Source organism: Nuphar pumila, chromosome 6 (genome assembly GCF_984573655.1).
Source record: "Nuphar pumila chromosome 6, dmNupPumi1.hap1.1, whole genome shotgun sequence".
NCBI classification, from domain to species: Eukaryota; Viridiplantae; Streptophyta; class Magnoliopsida; order Nymphaeales; family Nymphaeaceae; genus Nuphar; species Nuphar pumila.
Window position 1 is genome coordinate 10,258,206 of NC_143254.1, and position 25,093 is coordinate 10,283,298.

Consider the following 25,093-nt stretch of genomic DNA (forward strand, 5'->3'; position numbering starts at 1 on the left):
AGGTTTTAGACTCAGAATACAAATCCTGGAACACACTTTTAACCAACGCAAACACGATCTAATACAAACTGTTGATGTTTTTCACAGCCACGGCCTACTGGATAGGCACACGGGTGCCCCTGCTCGTCCAGGTTTGGGTATACATGAATATAGAAGAAGCTCCTCTTTTTGCAAATACAATTTAGACAAGGTAAAATGACTTGGGTGTTGAACTTGAAAACAAGAACAAATATCTGTTTCCAACATAACAAATTAAGTTTCCAAGTGCTCCATCCTTCCGTTAATTCCTTGCACATTTTTTTTTTTAATTTGACCGCGTTGCAATTTGGCTTGTTTTTCAGGTTACTATGTCTCTCAGACTCACATTGAATACAAGGAAAAAGAAACCCACACAAGGAGATCAGCGTTCATGAAATGATCTTGGTGTGACATCCAATCTTTGAATGAATCCCTACTCCCAAGATGGCCATCTCAACACCACCGCCACACAACAGTTTCAACCAAGAGCAATTCTTTTGAAACATGTACAACAGGAACAAAAAGGATTAGCCCTTGTAAAGGACACTAAAACAATGGAGCGACTGATCAAATCTACAGAAGAATGGGCGGCTTACACAAACTATTTCAATTTCAGGGACGGACACTTTCAATGTCTAGTGACATCCATCCTTGAAACATGCAAAATGGAGATAGTAACAATCACTGCCCCTGGTCCACTATCATCTGAGCAGCTATTAGAATACACAAATAACACATGCCCACTTGAGGAAAAAACATGGATAATTACAGAGACTACAAAATGTACGCTTGTGTATTATTAAAATAAGACCAAACAACTCAGAATTGTCATGTAAATGACAAGTACTTCACAAATCAGTTTATAGTAAAATTCCAGACTTACAAAGAGAGCGCTGAGGGTATTGAAAAATCCTATTGAAGAGGCTCTCCATTTTACCAACAGAACGACTTTTTCTGCAAAGACAAAAATAGGAAATATTTTGTAAGTTTGCAAATAAAGGACAAAGAAACCAGCAACTTGTCAAATGCAGCTTGCTTGCAAAAGAATAGGTGAGCCAAGGAACCCGAGCTCGTCAGTGACTCAATTAGGTTCTGGCCCAAGTCCCTGCTTTCAAAATCAGCATAATGACAACAAAAACTTGGAATGAGTGAGGAGAAAAGATCTACCCGAAATTTAGCCTCCATTTGATGGTCCATGTAAGCAAGTAGCTCCTCTTGCTTTATCAGAGCTTCATACAAAGCCTGATCAAGAAATAACAAATAAATTCAGAATCTTGTGACTAGTTTAGTTCAATTACTATGTTTTGTCCCATCCATCTCTATTTAGCATTAGCAACCAGACGAGGTATCTCCATATACTGGTTTGCAATCGCCTTTGAAAGAAATTCATGCTTTGAGATCTAATATTTGGAAAATGTTACTTTTTGTCTATTTTTTTAGTACCTTTTTTGTGGCAATCAGCTCCGCCTCCAATGCTTCCACACGGCAGACCGCAGCATTCAGCAACTCCTCTTTTTCAGGTGGCATTTCAGAAGGCTTTGCTTGCAATGCATCAACCTTTTCCTCAAGCTCTCCAAGCCGCTTCAATACAGAGGTCATGAGGTCATTCTCTGTGAATCCTCGAGATGATGAAGGGGGACAGAATTCTGCCTTTGGCAACAGGTCGAGCGGGATAAAAACGTCATGGTCATCCTGTTCCATTCTTCTGTTTGGAAGCTTCTTGGTCATTTGGCAGGTGACAGATCGGATCAGAGAAATAAACATCATGAGGACGGCCATGATCCAAGCAAAAACTTGACCATGGATCCTGGTTGCAGGCTTGTTTGTATCAGTCAGAGGAAGGATACCTGGAATTATTGGAATTATTAGATTCTACTTGAGTGTATACCCAGAAAGCCATAATAAAAGCAAGTTACATATGAAATGCTAAAATTGAAATAACTGAATCTGTGAGACGGTAAAAAGTTTCAAATATGATTGATATCTCAATACCTGGACGCTATTAAAGGTCCAGCATATTGGTGTCTCCAACATTGACATCGTCACTCCTCGTGATGGCATGGTTGTTTCAATGTTCAAAGTATCTGACACTGTTGGACATGCCAGACTGGACATGTATAGTGTAAAGTATCAGATGCTCCATGTGTAGTTTATGGATGTTAAGCAAGTGATCAATACTTTGTAGATGACATTTTTATCGTTTCTCAAAGTTCCAATTATATACCATGGATGACCATCTAGCACCAAAAGAACTCGAGTTTTGTTTTTCAAAAAAGGCAAGACATTTTCCATATAAATTCCAAGGAATTTAAAAATACCCGTTTTCCATTACTTTTCAATCAAGAAATGCTATATATATATATATATATATATATATATATATATATATATATATATATATATATATATATATATATATATATACACACAACAACAACAACTACGCCTTCATCCCAAAACAATTGGGGTCGGCGATATGAACCAACAAAGAAAATCATTATGGGTCTTCCACATGAATCCTTCTCCTCCATTCATTTCTATCCAATGCCATGTCCTCGGTGAGGTTCAAAGCATTCATATCCTTTCTTATCACCTCCATCCATGTCTTCCTAGGCCTACCCCGACCTCTTTTAACTAATATATTTTCCCATTTCTCCATCCTTCTAACTGGAGCATCATTAGGCCTTCATCGAATATGTCCAAACCACCGTAAATGATTCTCTCTCATCTTATTTTCAATGGGTGCAACGCCTACCTTCTTACGTATCTCCTCGTTCTGAATCTTATCTTTTATTGTATTTCCACACATCCATCTCAGCATACGCATCTCAGCTACACTCATTTTTTGAATATGATGTCTCTTGGCAGCCCAACATTCCGTACTATATAGTAAAGCGGGCCTAATAGTCGTCCTATAAAACTTTCCCTTCAACCGCAATGGCATTCTACGATCGCACAACACTCCAGTTGCACTCTTCCATTTCATCCACCCAACCTTTATCCTATGATTTACATCTACATCAATTTCTCCATACTTTTGAATGATAGATCCCAAATATTTGAAAGAATCATCCACCGGTATTTCGTGCTCACCAAACTTCACTACACTCCCATCACTACTTCGTTGCTTACTAAAACGACATTCCATGTATTCTGTCTTACTCTTACTCAACTTAAAACCTCTTGCTTCCAATGTTTGTCTCCATAATTCTAACTTAGCATTAACCCCAGCTCTAGACTCATCAATCAAAACAATATCATCAGCAAACAACATACACCACGGCACATTTTCTTGAATTGATCTCGTAAGCTCATCCATCACTATAGCAAATAGGAAAGGGCTTAAAGCAGATCCTTGATGTAACCCAACCGTTATAGGAAAATTGGTTGTCACCCCTCCACAAGTGCGGACATTGGTTACTACTCCTTCATACATATCTTTAATTATACTAATGTACTTGAGAGAAACACCTTTCTTCATCATTGTCCACCAGAGAACGTCCCTAGGTACTCTATCGTAAGCCTTCTCCAAATCAATAAAAACCATATGCAAATCTTTGTTCCTCTCTCTATTTCTCTCAATAAGTTGTCTAAGAAGATATATAGCTTCCATAGTTGATCTTCCAGGCATAAAACCAAATTGATTCTCCGATATCATGACAATCTTCCTCAACCTAGACTCAATCACCCTCTCCCAAAGTTTCATAGTATCACTCATGAGTTTTATGCCACGATAGTTTGTGCAATCTTGTATATCACCCTTATTCTTATATAGAGGCACCAAAGTACTCTTCCTCCACTCATTAGACATCTTATTTGTCTGCCAAATCTTGTTAAAAAGATTTGTCAACCATTCTAAACCTTTCTCTCCCAAGCATTTCCAAGCCTCGATAGGTATACCATCCGGGCCAACTGCCCTTCTTGATTTCATTTTCTTCAAAGCCTCTGCAATTTCTTTCTTTTGAATCTTGCGCATGAAGTCACGATTCATCTCATGAAAAGGAATTGAAAAGTCTCCAAGATCCTGAGCATGACTTTCATTAAATAGCTTATCAAAATAATCTTTCCATCTCTCTTTAATCTCCTCATCTTTGACTAAAACCCTTTGCGTTTCATCTTTGATACATCTAACCATACTCAGATCCCTCGATTTCCTATCTCTCATCTTTGCAAGCCTATAAATATCCTTCTCACCCTCTTTGGTATCCAACTTGTCATAAACCTCCTTATATACCTTATCCCTCGCGTTCCGAACTACTTTTTTAGCTTCCTTCTTTGCTATCACATACTTCTCCAAATTCTCATTATCACGATTTTTACTTAGATTTCTATAACACTCTCTTTTAACCTTAATAGCTAATTTGACATCCTTGTTCCACCACGATGTATCCTTACCTAGCGGTGCACCGCCTTTAGACTCACCCAATACCTCCTTAGTCACCTTTCTCATGCCACCCGCTATCTTATTCCACATAGATTCCGAATCCTCCTCGAGACACCAATCAACTTTCTTAACTACCCGCTCTACAAACATTCCTTGTTTAGCTTTTTTTAGTGCCCACCACTTAATTCTAGGATCTATCATATGTCTATCCCTTTTGCGGTATTGTTTAATTCTAAGATCTAAAATTAAGACTCTATGTTGTGTAGCTACACTTTCTCCCGGTATAACCTTACAATCGATGCAACAACCCCTATCTCTCTTTCTAAGTAGGAAAAAATCTATCTGACTCGTATTAACCCCACTTTTAAATGTTACTAGGTGACACTCCCTCTTCCTAAACCAAGTGTTTATCATTTGTACCCATACCCAACATCGATGGCAGTATCAGTGTTTAGGTACACAGCTAGAGGCTATTAATTGAATTATATTCTGAACACATCACAGATATCTGGCTTTTGTAATCGTGAAATGATGCCACTTCAGCCATGTCTAAGAAAATTACACTTGGTAATGAAAATAGAGTAACTATTTGGGTTGCAGGATGTTATTCACATCAAGGGTATACAGAAGAGACTTGATGTCAGGCATTGCAACATTTCCCAGTTGCAGAGTGGGGACTCATCAAGCAATTTCATCACATATCATCTCCTCAAGTCAGTGAAGCCATTTTGGGAAACAAACACTGAAAGGCCAGAGTACTTGAGAACCAAAGGTCCAATAAGGCAGCATATCAATAATTTATGAATTTACCCTCTTTCTCTCTTTATCTATTCACTTTATATATATATATATATGGTCCCTGCTGTGTTAAACCCCTTAGTTGAAACTCATAGGGGCAGGTTGTGTTGACCAAATCTGATCCCCATAGATGTGTTCAAACAACATCCTTTTAGTAAGAATTGACCCTTGAATCGTGTTTTTTGAGGTGAAAATTTGGTACATTATGCACAGTTGATTTTTCAACCCCAGAAAATCTTACATACACGTCAACAAAACATGAACATGATCCAAAGGTCGCTCCCTGCTAAATAAAACATGTACATTACATCTAAATGATCTGATCTAGAAAATTAAAATTATAAAAAAGGGTTTCCAACTTGTGAGTTTATATATATATATATATATATATGTGTGTGTGTGTGTGTGTGTGTGTGTGTGTGGTGAGATCAGGTTATGCCCACCTTTGGGAACAGGCATTTTTCGCGCAGCTACTTCTTTCTTCCAACCAGAATCCATAGGCTTGTCGACCATGGGAACATATTCGTCATACTCTGAAAATGCATTTGCCTTGCTAGATTGTTTAGACTGTAAAATATCAAACAATGCAAAATATATATCACCGTTGCTGTTTCCATGATATCTGAATGCATGAGAAATGATAAAGTGAAAAGAATGTCAAATCTGATGTTCCAACAACTCAAAGAAAGTTATACAAAGGCAAAGGGCAGAACACAAAGTTGGAGCATCCAAGTGCCTGTCAACCATCTTAGATGCTTTGCATTTTGACAGACACATTAAAATAGCTATCAAAATTTTTAAGTTGGAAAATCAGTATCTAAATGCCTTTTAGATTCTGAAACCGCTTCAAGCATCACAAGCATCTCGTGTTAATGTACATTAATTAGTCCATGAATGGCCTTAATGATTGAGCACCACCGACATGCACGGATACACATAAAAGTACCACTTATCAGCAGAAGAATCCAACAAAACAGTTACATTTTGTCAATCTTAGAAATTGTGCAACAAGCAGTCATTTGTTATCTAGAAATTGCTTTTAAGAGAATCATATGCATGATCATTTCTAGTGATTTATCAGCATCAGCTATGTTTTCTATATATCAACTAAACATCGCATTATATTCCAACAGAAAGGAAACCTACTTCTTCACGAACTGGAGTCAACCGCACATTTGACATGTAGCTCCTTATGACTTTTGGTGAAGCTATCTCTTCAGCTTCAGATCCTGACTCTGCAGTTGAGGTATCGCCTCCCTTCATCTGATCCAACCATGAAACAAAATAAAATTTGTAACTGCCACACCAAATGATATAAGAATAGCCAAACTTGTTTCTGCTCAAAAGGAAAAGTTTGCCTCAGGACACACCAGTGGGTAACTTGGCTTTGCATAAGCAATTACTTTTCCTTCAGCATTTGAAACAGTAACAATTTGTCTGGCACACTGCGCTTCCCCACTAAGAACCATCTATAAGCCAGCAATCACAGGCAAGTCATAATCTCAAACATATGGAGGTAAAACAACTGTGAGAAAGATAACAATCGTTAAAGGTTTACATGGAATATAAACTAAAACATAAGAAACAAAATCAATAAGACCTTTAATATATTTGGGTCTTTCCATGGACCTTTATCAGACCTCATGCATCCACCTTGATCAAGACACGTACAAGTACCACCAAGAAATTCTGGCAATTCACTGATAGAAAAACACAATATCTTTGTAAGGACTGGAGATATCTTAACATAAAGCAATAGATCAGCTCATTACAGTTCACAACATAGAGCCCAAACCTTTTACCTGGCATCAATTATCTCAAGCAACTTGCTCTGGTATCTGTTTCCAAGAACCTGATAGGAAATGAATCATTTAAAGTTGATACAGTTTTCAAAAATCTCTATAGGAGAAGATGGTAATAATAAAGATGCAATACAAGCAGTTGCAACATACATGAATCTTTGATGTAGTTTTGGGGTCAAGAAAAGACTTTATGGTGTTCCACAGAAGTCTAAAACCAGGTCCAGCGTTAATGATAAACATTCTGTGCAGCGTCTGCATCATGCAGTTTACAAGTTAATGAGGGCAATCAGAATTTGGACAGTTCTGATGGCAAAAGCTCCATGGCTTTTTTTCATCCTTAAATTGGTTAGTGTCAAATCCAGTCTGAATGAAGAATCACATGTTACCTCAGGATAGTTATTACCATCAATCTTCTGCAGACGGTCAATTAGTTCTCTTGCAGCTTTGCTGAAATTTTTTATGCCCTGATGGGAAATAAGTGTCAGAGACATCAAGAATCCAAAGTTAACACTTGAAACTTCAAAAAAGAAAGATAACAAATGGACTAGAAGAAACTAAAAATTATAATATTTCCACTTGGACATTAACCATCCAACAAATGTAAAGTTGACATGAGAAAAGACATACCAATCCATGCACATCAATGATTGTCGTACTTGAATCAATGTGTCTTTTTGCAGCAATAGAGCAAGCCGGAAATTTGACAAGAAAACATTTTTCAAATCCCTGCACATGGTATTTTATGTACCGCTCCATGGTTGTCACTTGCATAAGCTTATTAGGATCGACTTTTCCCAGTCTTTCAATATAAACAGGCCTTCCCTCCTTATCAACACCATGATGACCTTGAGGATAGTATTGCAAAACTTCATCGATCTCTTTAAATTCAAAATCCTGATGGAAGACCAGTGGCCATGAAAACTTATAAGAGCATCCAAAAAGTTAAGGCAGGAAAAAGTCACAGTTACACATAATTTACTTCTCAAAAAGAAATGACATGAGATTACACTGCCAAGAAATTAAAGAGTCTCAGATTGAAGGTTATTAGGGACAAAACCTGTCTCCCACCACCTCCCCCAAGAAAAAAGGAAAAAAAAAACATAGAAGCAGTAATTTGCAAAGTACTCATAACTTTCCCACTATGTCACAAGGACATGGGATACACCATTCTTGGCTAACTTCTCACTAAATTAGTATATAAGAGGACATGACACAAGCATAAATTGGAGTATCCCGTTGAACATAGGTTTCCAGGCATCAACTCCGTATTTGAAGTGGCAGGTAAGAAAGTGTGGTTTCCTCACCTTGAAGCTGGTTGAAACAAAAACCAGATATTAGCATGGATGAGGGCTCCTACTATACATAATTTGTTGAAGAAATTTCATATTTTCTGTCTACAATTGTTCATTCTTTATCCCCTTTCTCAGGAGTGCAATCTTGTAAGGCATAAATAATTCAATCCAATTATTTTAAATGGTCACCAACATAAATCTGTTAATGTTATTGTACCGGAAAATTCATTATTCAATCTTTTTGTCAACTTTTTAACTACTCTATTCAAATTTCATAGGTGAGGGTGTAATGCTTTTGGTTTCAGCCAAAAAGAGGATCCTGGAATTTCTTTAAGTTGATCCAATACCCGGTAGTTAGTGTCACCATCAAACTACACAAATCTATCTCAAGCTACCACAGCATTTTAAAGAATTACCAATACACCAAAAAAGTTGATGAAGACTACTCAAAGTCGAAATCACCAAATAGTGACTACCAATTTCAAATATAAGATGAGATATTTATGGAAGCTATTTCAACAAGCTTGACTTAACTGCATAAATTGACCAAAATAATTCAAGATTGCATATGCAGAAGACAAAAAAAATTACCTCCATGATGGTGTCAGCACCGAAGTCCTTCCTCCAATGAAGCATTTCAGCCCACATATTCTTTGCTTTCTCAATATCAAACTTTCTCGCTTTTAGAAATCTGGAGATGAACAAAGCCTTTGGCTGTTAATAGAATTTGTTGCACTACAGTGCAGTAAATTCTGATATTTAGCCAATATCAAACATAATGGTGGGCTTGAAGATCAAAGCAACCGTGAAGAGTAGTAGCAAAAAAAGAAAATGTCGTAACAAAGTAACAGAAACATTTTGCAAATTAAAAATTAAAAATTAAAAATAGATATAATGGATATAATGGTAAAAAAAATCTTTTGAAAGATTAAAAAGATGGGTATAAAAAAAATGAACCTCTCTCTTTATAGGTTTTAATGTTATATTTTTAAAAATCACTGCAGTTGCCCTAATAATGGCTACTGATAACAGATTCAATAAACCACAGACAAAAAATGATGTGCTTATGGTGCTAGTCGAAGAAGAAGCAGTTTTCACCACAGTATTGAGGAGGATATCTTTGCTCTGATTTTTTAAATTTTTATTATTTTTATTTTTTAATGATTATTTCTTTTGGTGATGCATCTTACTATATGATGCAATACTGTGATATACACCTATATCTTAGAACCTTTCAGTATGTCTCCTGTCATGATTTTTACAACATTGCTTGGTGGACAGAAATTCTGCTAAATGTTCCTCAACATTCTCGTGTAATAATTGAGTCAGGATTGATGTGGTTTGAAGTATCAACCAAGCTCTAGAAGGATGGGGTCAATATCAGCAAGTCCTAGAGTATCTGTTAGAAGTGTTGCATGGTTATTTGATTGTTTCAGCAATTGAATTCTGAAAACCAATAATAATACAGCTGGGAGCTGAGCACAGTTAGGCATTAACAGTGGGGACACTGCGGAAGCATAAGCCACCTGATCAGATTCCCACATAATTTTGATTTGAAACCATGTGTATCAATTCTCTCTTGTACTGGTAGGGGTCTGTCTAATCCTAGCTTTCCAATAGAAAAAAGTGGATACAACTTCCACCAACTTCAGTTGAATGGAACCACATTTTTTAGTAAATAAAATTCTTCTGCTAATGCCACAAACCATCCTGTTTGGCTCACCCCAAGAACCAGAGTGAAAAATATAAAAAAAAAACAGAGTTTTGGTCGTCATTCTCCGAATTGTTCATTTTAGATAAAATGTAGAGAGATAAAAGGACTATAAGTTCAGGTTGTTGATGCATGGGAAAATCATGTTTATTAGACCATGGATCAAGATGGTGTAGAGAGAAGAGCACAATAAATACTCCACTTAGATCATAATAGGGTTTAACAATGCTAAATAAAAAAAATCCAGCAATGCATGAAGAAAAAATGGCAAAGCAGTAGGTGCATGCCACACCCCTGCACTAGGGATATTTCACATAATACTTGATGTTGCACAACACCTATGGAATTGTACAAAATCAACTTAAAGCCACTAAGCAGCCATGGTATTGGGTATCCAGTAAGTTGGAATGAGTCATCTGTTGGACAAACAAAAATTCAGTCACTGGCAGGAATTCCAAACTTTCTTTTCGGATTAGTCTGTAACATGTACTATAGACAAGAAAATCATGCATATGTGCCATTTTTCCAATTAGATAAGTTCCACCAATGCACTGAAGACAAAATGCAGTGATGAACCTAATTTGTTATTAGACAAGGGTTTAAGTTCAGTTCTGAATGAGTTACAAAACCAGAAATTGGCAGAAAGCAAAGATGATTCAAAGACAAAAGAACTGATTGCACATGGGAGGACACAAGACAAACAAAGGGAGTGGTACCTCAACATCATATGATAATCATCATGCCTTGCAGGAAGCAACTCATCTAAAGTCAAGGCTTGGCGAAATGCATCCACAGCCTGCAGCTCCTCAACAACTCGTATATCTTCAATTGATATGACTCTACTAGCACTCTTTCTTCGGCTTTTCTTCCCAAGGGAATGTCTGAATTTGGTAGATGCATTGATTGCTTTCTTCTTCAAGGAACTAATTCTTGTCCTTCTCTCATCTTCTGAATTTTCGAAGTCTGACTTCCTTTCCCTTCTCTCTTCATGAGCAGAAGATCCCTCAAAGCCTGCAATATTTTTTCAAGCTAGTTAACATATGAAAACATATTATATACAGTAACCACTATGGGCGTTCACAAAGCCAAGATATTCAATCGAATCTCATGTATCATTTTTAAAGAATAAGAAAACCCAAGGCAGAATATAATGGTATAATATGCTGGAGCAATTGGATCGTTTATCCGGAGCAGATAACATACAATAAAATTGGACTAATAACACAAATTTCACAAATACAATACTGGCTCAATGATTGGAAATATATAATCTCTTATAATGCTCCATAATGGAGAACACAGTTGCTGAAATTCAATTCAAGATGCAGTAGGCAAAAGGAGAAATCAACTACATAGTAGAGAAAAGGTGGGTTTGTCTGTCTGCATGCATGCTTTCATATATTTTTAATAAATGTTGAGCTCTCAAAGCTTAGATGTGACTAGTAAATTTATTTAGCTTCTTACAAGCATCTCAAAGATAGCTTGTCTACATGATCGTTTGGCTAAGAGAAAAGCACTTGCAAGCAAGAGCTCAATCTACTTCTGCTGATTAAGTAGCAAGGCTCAAGAAACCTCAAGATCTAGTGCACATGCATGCACATACACAGCATCTGCTCCCTCCCGCCCTCCCTCTCTCTCTCCCTCCCTCCCTCCCTCCCTTACACACTCAATTAAGTTGTACACCATCATATCATGCTTCTTGGTTAAATTGGGGGTACTTTCTGATATAACAGAAGGGAGACTTTAGAGAGAAAAGTTTGACAAAATTTTCTCAGAATGCAGCTTTTCATAGGTTGAGTTTTCAAACTCGGAGATAAATCAAGATATTTTTTTGCATTATGTCAGTACTCTACTCACTAGCTGATATGCTTTGTCTATGTTTTGGTAGCTCTTTTATTCTTTTACACTATTCTAATGAACTAGTCTCACATAGGTATGACACAGTGGCTTTCCAAAATAAGGGCGAGAGTGTGTGGCTAGGTTGTGCATATTGCACACATACACACATAGACAATATACATAATATATATGCTAAAAATGGAGAGGTCCACCAAGAAATAGAACAAATGAAGTATAAAATATTTATAGAAACATAGAATGCATCTTACATACTATAATGTACAGCTGCATGTGGCAGAACCCAGAAGCACCAAGCACCAGCATTTACATGGGTATGCTTGGCATTTTGAAGGACCCATGTTACATAACTTACAGCACTTTCAGTTTTTTTTGTTTACTATAAGGCTTAAACCTCCCATCACAACCATCTCACGTGTATTTCACCATTTAAGGCCTTACATCCAACAAAGGAAACATGAAATAAGCACAGGGCATCTTGGATCACTAGTTGTTAATATAGAATAAAAGCAAATCACAGCTAATGAAGGTCGGACAAATGATGAACATAACTACAACCTACAAGAAAGGGAACTATTGAAGATGAAGATAGGCTGGAGAACTAAAAATAAGAGAAACAGTTATTACAGAATGTATGTGACAAAGCAACAAGAAAATATGCTTCAAATTTCCAGCCCAAAGGAAAGGATTCTTAAAAGGTGCCTTCACAGTTCATGATCATGTCTATTTAACATGCCTGTCAAAACAAAAATTTCATCATAAACTCATATTGAGTTGATTTTCAATGTTTTTGTGCTTTAAACCTCAATGCGCATGAAATCAGACTATATTTTTTTTGTGATTGGAGCACATTGCACAATGGAAAACCTGATTTTCAGCTAAAATGCCCAAAGCTAACTTAATAATAACCATTAGTTCACTTCCATTGGAGATATTTCAAGTATGTTAAGCATAACAATGGTTCAATTTGATTAAATTCTTACAAAGACCTATATACAAGTTAGTAGGATATAACCTAGGATCTCTTATCAATCTGGAAAAATTCAAAACCCCATGCAACAAACAATCTGTACAAAGCTACTACCCACAGCAATCAAGAGCAGAGCAACGCCACAATCTCGTTGACCATCATCAAAGTGGTTAAATTAGAACCCAGAGCAAAGCACAGAGCACCAACATTCAGAACTGACAGCAGATGCTCCCCTTCTTTGTCCAAACCCCCAACAGCATATGAAATAGGTTAAAAAAAAAACTTACATGGCCCTTGCCAATCTGAATTACATAAAACAAAATCACGGCCATAGACGGGGTTTTCGCTTGAATAAAAAGCGCCATTGAAAATCGATTAATCGTTTGACGTTTCCAATTCACAGGCACATTGTTAACACCAGAACATGCACAGGATCAAAATTCCCACAAAGGAGAAAAGGCAATCCCACTAAAGATACGCCTAGCCTTCACCAACATGGCGCAATAAGAACAGATAAAGATTTCAAACAAAAAAAAAGATAGAGAGAATCTACTATCAAACCTTACCAACAAACGGCAGTGCCCTAAAATCTAAACCCTAAAAGGACAAAAGACTGCAAATGGAAACGCCTCAAACCCCAAAATCAATGAAAACGCCACAAGAACTGACTCCCAAATCACCACCAACAAAAAAAAAAAACCACAAATTGATCAACAATAAAACACTCCAACTTAAGCCTCAACCACAAATCAAAATCCAACACAAAAAAAAAATCACCCTAAAACTTCGAAAAACAATAGAAAATCCCCAAAGAAGATCAAGAAATCGAAAAAAAAAAAAAAGAACAAATACTCACAAGGCCGAGCGAACCGATCGAGATGGCCTGACATGATGGCACGATCGACAGATAGAGAAGCAGAGGCGTCCGTCCTAACGAGAAGCGCTGAATCTCGTCACAAATTCGGACCTGCATTAGACAAAACCAAGCAGATATTCGCACAGAAGGACCAGACAAACGACGAACGGTAAACGTTTCGGTTTACAAGGCCACTGCCCAACGCGGCACCGAATATTTCCAGAAATTCACCTCGGGAAAAAATCTCGATTGCAGAAGACGGGGAATCGTAGTAGAGGAGGTATGCTGGAGGAGATTCTTCAGTGGTCGTGGCCGGGGGGGGGGGGGTGTCGTCGGCCGCGACGGGAGGGAAAGGGCCCGAGGAGAACGCCGATTTTATCGCCGAGAAATATGGGGGAGGGGTCCTTCCATCTGTTGTTTGGTCTCGGATTCTTTTCGGGAGTCGGGTTGCTCTGGATGGCAGGGTTCAGGGCGGCTCCCACTTTTCCCTTCACGTGGAACTTCCTGTGGCGCTCGAACTTCCTGTTGTTTGGTCTCCGATTCTCTCTCAACTTTTTTTTTTTTGTCTTTTTCGTTTTTTTTTTTTTACTTTTTTTAGTTTTTTACCCGTTTCTCGTATGCATAAAAAGACGAGAATGCCACTGTTGGAGGTGGACAAAATTGCTAAATATCTTTGCTTTTTTGAGACAGAGAGAGGTTTGGGGCCTTTGGGCTTTTTGGGGATTTGGCTACTGAAAATGATTATGACGAGGGCCATTACTTTGGATATATAACAGTAGTCCGTTATATTCCTTAAAAAAAAACTACGTTATATTCAATCCCCACTGCACATCTCTCTTGGAAAGCGTGAGACATAAGTTGGATTAAGGGTGTGAACGGGTCGAATCTGGTTTAGACCCGATTAAGTTCAAACCTGGATCTAACTTTGAGGTGCAGGTACCGGGTTCGAACCCGAGTTTGATCGAGTCTGTCTAAGAAAAGCCATGCCCCCATCCACTCGGTGTGTTATACCAGGTAAAATAATAGTTTTTTTTATGTTTTTTATATTGAAAAGTCATGAGTTTTAAAATCGGATCTTGGGTTTGATATGAAATTTCACACACTATATCCGACTCCATATACTAATCAGATCCTTTGGATCTGACCTGGTTTTTAATCGGAATTTTTTTTTTATCACATAACCTTGACCCTATAGGGTTTGATATGGGTCATGTCCTGGTTAAACCCAACCCATTGACATCCCTAAGTTAGATGTGGGTTTTATTTTGAGACAACTGAGAGGATGTTTTCTCCACAAGCGTGGATGGGATATACTGGATCCCATATGAAACAGATTGAACCCGATATCATATTTGGGCAATTCAACGCAGACGCAGTTGTTTATTATTTTATTTTCAGTTATTTAAGAAAGGATCCGAATGATTATTGGATCAGAATTCATATCCATTTAGAACCCATGCCCTATAAATCGTCTAGAACGATAATATGGTCATTTAAAAATAAGATGGTCTAATAGTTATTTTCTAAAACAGTTAGGGTTTTTTTAATGTGGTTGGGGTCCCACCTTTCCATGGAAACCGTCGGTGAGATGATCGGGTCCTACCAAATCCGAAGGCTACGGAATGAGGATAGAATAATGTAGATGTAGTATAGTGACTCTTTATTTTTAATACAAAAACTAAAAGGAAAAAGATTCTCAATGATTTAAGATATAAGAGGTTTGACGTAACTCCCCTCCTCCTTGCCATCAACGATAACTGATAATTAAAAAAAGGTGTTAATATCATAGTGGGCGTTGTTTAAGTTCAATTATCTTACGAGGGCGTTCATGTGCTTGCAGCCTAGATTTCAGGTGGGTTGGCAAGCTTAGATTACTTAATCGAGGCGAGATGAGCTGAGTTAGCTCCTACAACCAAGTTGACTTAGCTCAACAGATGCCTTAAGGTGATCCACAAGTTTTGGTCGTTGACTCAAAAATCGAGTCAAGCGGATTCGAGGTCCGGCCATGTGGAAGCATGATGCTTTGAATTCCCTTTAGTTTAAAGTCACCTATTTCAATTGTGATGGCGCGTTTGAGTTTGTTCGGCCTGTTTGGGACATGCTTTCCCTTTCCTTGCCTCTCTCTCTCACTCACAGGGACACGCCATTTTTGCAGTGTCCTTAATGACATGGCCGGACATATATGGATACGTGCAACTATTACTTAATATGATTTTAATATTTGTAATACTTCTTAACAGTAATATTTTAATAAAAAATGTCCCAATATTAAAAGTTCAAAAATTAAGTTTTGATTAAAAATTTCTCCAAACCTAATTTTTATTGGTTGCACCATTCATATTTCTAAATGTCAATTTGCTTGCTTCTACATCAAGAGTTGACACTCATATGTCATTTTCTAGCAAACCTTTTGTTTATATATATATATATATATATATATATATATATATATATATATATATATATATATATATATATATATATATATATATATATATATATAATACAAGACAAAAACCGGTTTTCATCATCAACCGCACATTGGCTAGCCTTCAGTTGGTAAAACCATTGAGGTTCCTCCTACCTACCGGAGAGTATACCCAGCTTCGGCTTTGTGGCAAAGGGCACCACCACGTCGGCCCTACCAGATGGGAGGAGCCCTTGTGGGCCTTATTCCAGTCTTTCTGCAAGTCACAATCCTCTTTTAAATCTTATTCCTTCATCTATATCACTTACTAAAGTCATGGCTCTATATATAATAATAGAGGATTGGATTTATTCCACCATTATCTTATTCCACCATTATCTTGGCGAATAAATGCGACATTAATTCAGTAACCACTTCATAACTATGTACTCAACAACAACCGCTGCAACACAAACTGGTTTCATAGACCAGAAGAAATAAACAAAAACATCTGTGTTTTACTAGAGGAGGAGGATGCAACACTGGAGACGGATCTTTTGTGCCATAAGTCGTTTATCATTGGAAAACTTATGTTTCGTGCCCTTTCCTATGAAAAAAACTCTGTCATAGGAGATAAGGTCTCTTCTCTAGAAGGGACGAAACAAACATCTTCATTACAAATATGTGATGATACCCACACAATAAATGTAAAAGAACAGCTTTCCTATGAAAAATAATTTCATACCTCTCTCGTGAGAAAGCACTTTCTCTCCAAATTCTCTTTCTTTCCTGGGCAACAAACGCCCCCTGTAAGTGACTAAATCCTGAAGAAGGAAGAAAATCCAAAAGAAAAAGCAAGCCTCGAAAGAGGCGAAGGTCATGCACATGCCTCTTTTTCCATGGTCAACGGTGTCCGGTACCAACAACAATTCTATTATATTTCCCACATGATGGAATGATGGCATTTTTGCAGCTGCAACCCTCATTATTATATGGCTTTATGCATTGAAAACTCTGCACTGGAATCAGAATGTTTCAACATCCAAACATGACTTATTCCCTGGCCAGAAAATGATGTCCTAATCTAGTCTCATGCCACGGCATAATTTAGACAAACGTATACCAGGGCAAGGCAACTACGCAACAATTCAAATGGAGATGAAGATGAGAGTCAAAGATACACCGGAAAACAACCTGGCTTTGTCTGTGCTTCAAGGAAACATCTGTTTTCACAGGAAAAAAAAGGTGTCGGGAACTTAAAAAAGTTCAAGAAAGATACCAAAATAACTCTTTAATGAAAACGATATATATATATATATATATATATATATATATATATATATATATATATATATATATATATATATATATATATATATATATATATAAAGTAATGAGTTGGTGCTAAACAGCGTGCTAAATAGATTTTTCAGGCTTTTTTTCATTTTACTTTTAAATTCTGACCGTAATTGATTTTATAGGGATAAACTTTTGAGGGGTTTGATTCCAACAGAATGGGTTTTTATAAAGTTTGAAAAATCAACAGTGCAAAATCTTTCTAAATTTTTGAGGTTTCAAACATCATTTTTTCATCGAAAACACATGATCTAGGTGTGGATTCTTAGTAAATCAACCATGCCCAACACATTTATAGGGCTGGAACCGTATAAAAATCACAAAAAAGCCTGAAAAACCCATTTAGTATGTGATTTAGCACCAAATGGGTTTAACACGGACCCATTACTATATATATATATATAACGTGGATTAGCGACGGGTGCTATCCATCGCTAATCCGTCTCTAATTTGTCGCTAAACAGTTTAGCGATGGATTGACGACGAATTAACAATGGATAGCGTCCGTCGCATAATACTGGTCACTAATTAGCGATAGAACTTATCCGTCGCTAATTTACGACAGATTAACGATGAACATGATCTGTTGCGAGTACGTCGTTATTTTAAATTAGCGACGTGAGTCCGTCGCTGTTTTAAATTAGCGACGGATAATAACCGTCGCTAATCCATCGCTAATCTGTCACTAAATTTAAAAAAAAAATAAAAAAATTGCTCCTTGTCGGGCGATATTCCGACAGGAATAGGCTGGACTTATACCGCACCACACATACGTTTCACCCGAGCGGCCCGGCCCGCCACAGCGGGGTCTTTTGCACAGAACTGACACGCTCTCCGGCGTGCTCTCCGATGTGCTCTCCGACATCGCGAACGATGACTTCAGCCCTCCCACCATGAGCAGGCTCGCCCCCTTCCCCTGGATCAGCCGGGGCTGCCTCAGGATGTCGAAGATCTCTCCCCACTTTCGTCGCTCGAGCAGATGACGAGAGAGCGGACGAAATTTGACTCGCACTAGAGGTAGAGTTGGCCGGAGGATGCGGCAACAAGGATAGCGGATGAGAAGGGGAGGAAATCGAGCGGGAAGTGGAGCCAGACATCACTTTCGGCAGTGCGAGGGGTGGACGATGAACCAACTGAGGGTGGTGCGGAAAGCGACCTGCTGGAGGAAGAAGGGGCAAATTAGGGTCTGCTGGAACAGCTGGCACACAGCGCGGCAGGCCAAGATCTTTCGGAGGGAGAGGTGCTAGATGATCTTCTCAAGTGGGTCGGTCGACAATTGATGTATGGTGGTCCGGCTCGTTGGCTCCATTGGACGTCGGAAAATCAACTCCGCCTGGTCCTCCAGCGCCGACGGGCGACTCTGACTCCTCTTCTTCCTCGCGTTCCTCTGCCACGAAATCATCATCGTTCGAGAAGTCATCGGTTTAAATTTCAAACGAGGAGAGAGGAAAATTTCCGTGCCTCAGCTAAGACCGTTTAAATCAAAAAGTAGCAATGGATTAGCGATGGAATTGTTCCCTCGCTAATTCTGTTGCTAATTAGCGAGGAAAAAATTCCTTCGCTAATTAGCGACAGATTAACTACGAAATAATTTTCTCGCTAATTTTGTCGTTAATTAACATTTTTTCTTGTAGTGTTTGGCGACGAAAAAATGTCGTCGCTAATCCGTCGCTCATTAGCGATGGAATTACGAGAGAGATATTTCTGTCGCTAATTTTGCAAATATTTTGAATGTTAGCGATGGATAGTTTTCTCTCGCTAATCCGTCGCACATTTACGACGGAAAAAATCCATCGCAAATGTTCGTCGCTAATCCACATTTTTCTTATAGTGTCAAACCGCATGCATACCTGCGATAAGATGGTTGACAAAACTAAGGGTGTCAACGGTTCAGGTTTGGTTCGGTTCGGATCTAAGTGAAACCAAACCCGAACCTAATTTGAGATACTGGTACCGGATCTTGACTCAGGTCCAATCGAACCCAGCATAAGAGAAACCATGACCGAATCCTACGAAGATTACATGAACTAGACTCAGACCATACTCGATCGATAAAATAATATTTTTTATCTTTTTTCTATTAAAAAATTGTGGAACTTAGCCGGAACTCGGGCTGAGCCCAAGTCTGTTATAAAATTTAACAAACCATACCTGATTCCATATATTAATCAGGCCCTTCGGGTCCAATGCAAATTGTAATCAGAGCTTCTTATTCATCACCAATCCCTAACCTTACAAGGTTTGGTACAGGTAAGGTCCCGCTCAAACCCCACCCATCGACACCCCTAGACAAAAACCATCCTTCTTTACCTACTTCCTACACAAATTGAGACCACTGTGCAGGAGGTAGGTAGAATATGTTGGCGTGCTTCTTGGCTTACCTAATGTCCTGATGATAAAAGCTTAATTTAACCAAGTCTGTTTTTTATTCATTAGCATGGACTACATACAACTGTGATATATACAACACGCCACATCTCATACACACCATTACATCCAGTCCATTAAACCTTCGTTTAGAAAATATATATCTGCATAAGTACTGCCATAAGGGAACCAAGAACGGATTCCATCATCCGACACACGAGGGGAACCATCCTACATTAAATCCTAGCCGTCCAGTATCATTCAGTTTCTAGGATGGTCGGTCAGAGACAGTTATGTAAGGTTTAAGCATGAAGGGCAGAAAGCCTCCAAGAGGTTCTGCTCTTCTCCTTACCGCTTGGATGACACCCAAAAGGGCTAAAACCCAGTTTAAAACTGGGTTTCCGGTGAAAAACCATGATTAAGCCACCATTTGGGTGACACCAAAACCTGGTTTCAAATCCAAGTGACACCATCCCAGCCGGTGGGTGGCCGAAAAATGACCGGCTGATGCATTAGGATTGTGGCTGGCAAAAAAAATGCCCTGTATTTTTTTTCCTATTTTTCTTTGTTTTTCTAGTTTGAACTTGGCTTTAACCAGGGTTTTGGTCACCCAAACAGGTTAAAATCCTGTTTTTTTCAAAACTGGGTTTTGCCTCTTGTCATCCAAACGGCCCTAAAAGTTCTGTTTATTTGAATCACTGCTTCAAAGTTCAAACCTGACTATTGTAACAGAACTGAGTTTCTGGTCAAGATGAAACATATGATCAAGTGTTTATAATAGCTGACAGCTGCATTGCATTAAAATTAAGTTATAAAGCAAGATCTAGTGATTCTAACCACCTAAAACATTAGCTAGTAACAGGTTAAACATCTTATAATAAATTCAAATGTTTTCAGCCAGTCATGCATACATGAACACTTAGAAACCTGACTGCTGAAAATAACTAAATTCTGATGTCAATGATGTTGATACAATTATGACATCCTAGCCATCACAGAGAGAAAGTAGCTGGAAACCATTCTAAACACTTTTAAAAACCATGGTTACACATGTTTTTTGCAGTTTGTTTTAATCAAATCGGATCATGTAGATGTAATCTACACCTCCCTTTAGTGAAGATTGACATTTGAATAATCAGGATCTGACTTGTGTGTAGGATTTTTGGCAATTCAAAAAATCATTGGCTGAAAAAACATGAAAATTTTGTAATTTAAAGAATCATGCTTTTTTTTTTGTCGAAAAACAAGATCCAAGGGTTGATTCTGAACGAAATTAGACACGTTACGAATATACGTGGTTTGACAGTGATGCCTCCGTCCACGGCAAGAACACTCTAATCACATTATGTTGCTGAATCTCTCTCTTTACAATATATAGATCTTTCATCTTTTTCTTTTGCTCTATTGATGATAAGATCTTTGTTTACAAAGATATCCGATTTGTTTACAGTTGTGGCTAGATTTGGATAGACATGTATTCTATCTCTATTGGCAACAAAATCAGTTATGTTTATCATTTTGGCAAGGTCAATGCTGCCAGATGGACGATCCTCATTCATGCATTTGCTGGCAGGTTGGTAACCTTTAGCCACTGCGTGATTATCGTTAGCTTCCTGATTATGGTATGCTTCCATATCACGTTCATGTATGGCATGGCTGTCAATATCCCGCTTCAAGCTGGACAGTGGTGGCAAAGAAAGTCCAAGCTTGGAACTTAAAGTGGTGAACGCACACTTGGTTAATGGCTTGGTTAAAATATCAGCAGTCTGATTATGAGAGGAGATGGACTGAGTCTCTAACTGGCCTTGAGCAACCTTTTATCGAACAAAATGATAGTCCACAACGATATGCTTGGCGCGATTATGAAAAATTGGGTTGATTGTCATGTGTAGAGAGCAAACATATTGTCACAAAATAAGACGAGTGACCGAGAGAGAAAAATGTCTAAGTCCCGAAGAACGAATGAAATCCATGTGAGCACGGCGATGGTGGAGGCAAGGGCCCGATATTCGACTTCAGAGTTGGAGCGAGCAACGGTGGGTTGCTTCTTAGCACTCCATGAAATGCAGTTGCCACCAAGATAGATACAGAACCCGGTAGTGGATCGTCGGGTGATGGGGCATCCAGCCCAGTCGGAGTCGGAGAACCCATATAAGGAGAGGGGGTTGTGGGCAAGTTCCCAAGTATGAGTATCACGAAGTGCATCCATCTCATCTTTTATCGCCTTGAACCATTGAGGATCTTTAAGAGTCGACCGGATCATCTTTGGTTCAGTAGGGACGGTGAGTTGGGCCAAAAAATACTTGGGATTAGGCTGAGTAATTCCATCCTTAGCACGAGTGGTCATGTTGTGAGTATTTGAACGAGTAGGTGCATCAAACACTTCTGGATTAACTGTATTAGAATGGATATGGTCGTTGTCTGACGCATTATGTGCATTTTGCCCATCGTATTCAGACTGAGGCAGCTGAGCATTATACTCGTTAGCTTCATGATGTGGCTGTTTATCGGACTCATAGCTGGGAGAAACACTACTTTAGAATCTGACGTCTACTGGTTGTTTTGGAGGCAATTGATGCTCCTCTGATCTGCTGAGATCTGAATCTGTAAGCCAATCACAAAAAATAACAAGTTCTCCATTTTCACAGGCGTTAGAATATAATCGTTTAAATGGAAGGGAGGCCTCATTGAATATAACATGTCGGCTAATGTAGACTAGTTCTGTAGAAGAGTGTAGACACTGATACCCCTTATAAGTATCACTATATCTGATAAATATGCATGGTAATGAGCGAGGTTCAAATTTATGCTTATGTTAGTCATGTAAGTGAGGAAAATATTGTACCCCGAAGGTTCTAAGGTAGCTATAATCAGGTAGTCTCAAAAAGACTTTTTCATATGGTGTCTTCATACGAAGAGCTGAACTCGGCAATCGGTTTAGCAACCATACGGCTTGTGAAAGGCATCTAACCAGAATTTTAGGGAAACACCAGCATGAAACATCATGCTTAGTCCGAGTTCAACTATGCTTCTATGTTTTCGCTCCACACATCCATTCTATTCTGGAGTTTTAGGACAAGACATATTATGAATGATGCCATGATCCTTCAGGTAATTTTGAAATTCTGTTGAAACGAATTCCCCGCCGCCATCCGACTGAAAAATCTGTAAGGGCTTTTGAAAGCGATTCTCAATCATCTTGTAAAATTCTTTAAATTTAACAAAGAACTCAAATTTGGCACATAAGGCATAGATCCATGTGCAGCATGAACAATCATCAATGAAAGCAACATAATATTTAAAACCTGGCTCTGAGGTGATAGGAGCAAACCCCCACAGGTCATAATGCACATTTTCAAAAAGTTTGCTGCAAATAAATGAATAGTGATTGAAAGGCAAGCGTCTATACTTGGCTACAACACAACTAGAGCATAGATGATTGCTCTTTTTATTTGAACATGAAATCAAATTACGCCTAGAAAGAAGTTCGATTGTTTGCATGTTTGGATGGCCGAGACACCTATGCTAGGTATCAATGTCAACAATTCTTTGTCGATTCAAAAAATAAACTTGCCTTCCTTCTGCTGGTTGAGTGTCCAGCTCTAAAATGTACAAGTCTTCTGCTCTATGACCCGACCCCATCAGTCTCTGAGTTTTCGTGTCCTTGATTAGAAAATGATCGGCATAAAACTCAAACATTAAATTTTCACCAGCAGTGAGTTGACTCACAAATATTAAATTGTTTTTCATGGAAAGAATAACTAAAACATTGTTTAAAAGAATATTTCCCACAGCCGTAGTTCCAACGTGAGAAATAGGCAGCCTGTCGCCATTACCGACCATTATTTTATCATGCCCTCTATAAAGAGAAATGTGTTGTAAGTTACCTGCATCATTTGTAATATGCGAGCTTGCACCTGTGTCAGGGAACCATGAAGAATCCTGACTATCAGATATGTTTAGTGTTACCAAGGCTTGAGGAACGTCAGAAGCTTGATACACGTGGTTAAATCGATGGTAGCATTTGACAACAGAGTGATTTGGCTTCGAACAGATTTGACAGACTATCTTTTCCTTTCGATCATTTGAAGATTTGGGATTCTGATTGTTGTTTTGATTTTTCGAGTTCTACCGTGAGCATTGTTGCCCATATTGGCTAAACCCACGGCCTCGTGAGGAGAAATAAGTATTTCCTCCTCTTCCACGTCCATAATTGTGCCCTTGCTTTTGAGTATAGAAAACGACATTTTGGTTTGAGTAGATTTTATTCTCTCCGGGATTGAGAGATTTTCTAGTTTCATGGCCTTGGAGAAGGATGACTAGACGGCCATAGGTTGGGATAGGTGGCTTCAGCATTGGTGTCAGAAACGATTCATACTCGTGGCCTAATCCATTCAGCAGGGAGAAGACCTTATGCTCATCGCTCCGTGGCTTGCTAATGATTGCAAGCTCGTCACATATTCCTTTGAACAAAGCAAGATATTCAGTCATGGGCATGCTACCTTTCCGAAAAGTCTGCATTTTTTGGATATGAAAGCACTCTTGTTCTTGAGAGTCTAAGGCGAAGTTATCTTAAGTGTTTTCCAGACTTGTGCGGATTCAATCCTGACAACGAATCCCAAGACTTCTTCAGATAAAGTCTCAGTAATCCATCCTTTCAACAACATGACCGATTTTTTCTAGGCAATGTTGTTATCATCTCAAAATTTTACTTTTGCAAGTCAAACTGACATTTGAAAAATATTTTGAAAATAACTCGTCTCCGTTTTAAAATGCGGGATAATTTCGAATAATGAGACTCGTCTATCGGTACAAAATTCAATCGTTCCTGGCGCCTTTACCATGGGTAATCGAACCATAGATCAAAAGTGTGTTTAGCTTTGCTCAACTTGTCTAAATCGTGTTCTATTTCCTAAATGCACAAAGAATCAGGCATGTGCTATGGATTTCAGAAAATGCAGATTGAAAACATAATGTATGCTTCTGAGATTTGAAATATTTGGAAAATTTTTCGAAAAGATGACACTTGAAAAATCGTGAATCATGGTGAGCGAATACTTCTGAGGAAAATGAAAATTGATTTCTAAAGAATCCAAGTGTTTTAGGAAAATCGTTTTTTGAGGAATTTCAAGTAACTTTGAAAAACTTGATTTCTCTGAATTTAAACTTTGAAATTGAACATATAACTTGAAAAATTAAATTTTGAACTTTGAAAATACTTGAAATACCATTTGAAAGCTCAGAGTTTTGAGAAAATCAATTTCTGAGTAAGACT

General features: G+C 38.2%; 1 protein-coding gene across 1 annotated transcript; it reads right to left on the bottom strand.

Annotated features, from left to right (window-relative positions):
• Positions 1-776: 776 nt before the first annotated feature.
• On the bottom strand, positions 777-14,226 carry LOC149833919 (phosphatidylinositol/phosphatidylcholine transfer protein SFH6-like). Its single transcript, XM_090011102.1, has 15 exons — positions 13,920-14,226; positions 13,689-13,799; positions 10,722-11,016; positions 8,886-8,985; positions 7,630-7,896; positions 7,389-7,466; positions 7,153-7,254; positions 7,003-7,052; positions 6,801-6,900; positions 6,571-6,669; positions 6,347-6,463; positions 5,644-5,767; positions 1,462-1,865; positions 1,186-1,260; positions 777-972 (listed from the first exon to the last, which is right to left on the bottom strand). The coding sequence occupies exons 2-15, from the start codon at positions 13,720-13,722 to the stop codon at positions 952-954; spliced, it is 1,866 nt and encodes a 621-aa protein (XP_089867228.1). The 5' UTR covers positions 13,723-13,799; positions 13,920-14,226; the 3' UTR covers positions 777-951.
• Between the last annotated feature and the right edge of the window lie 10,867 nt (positions 14,227-25,093).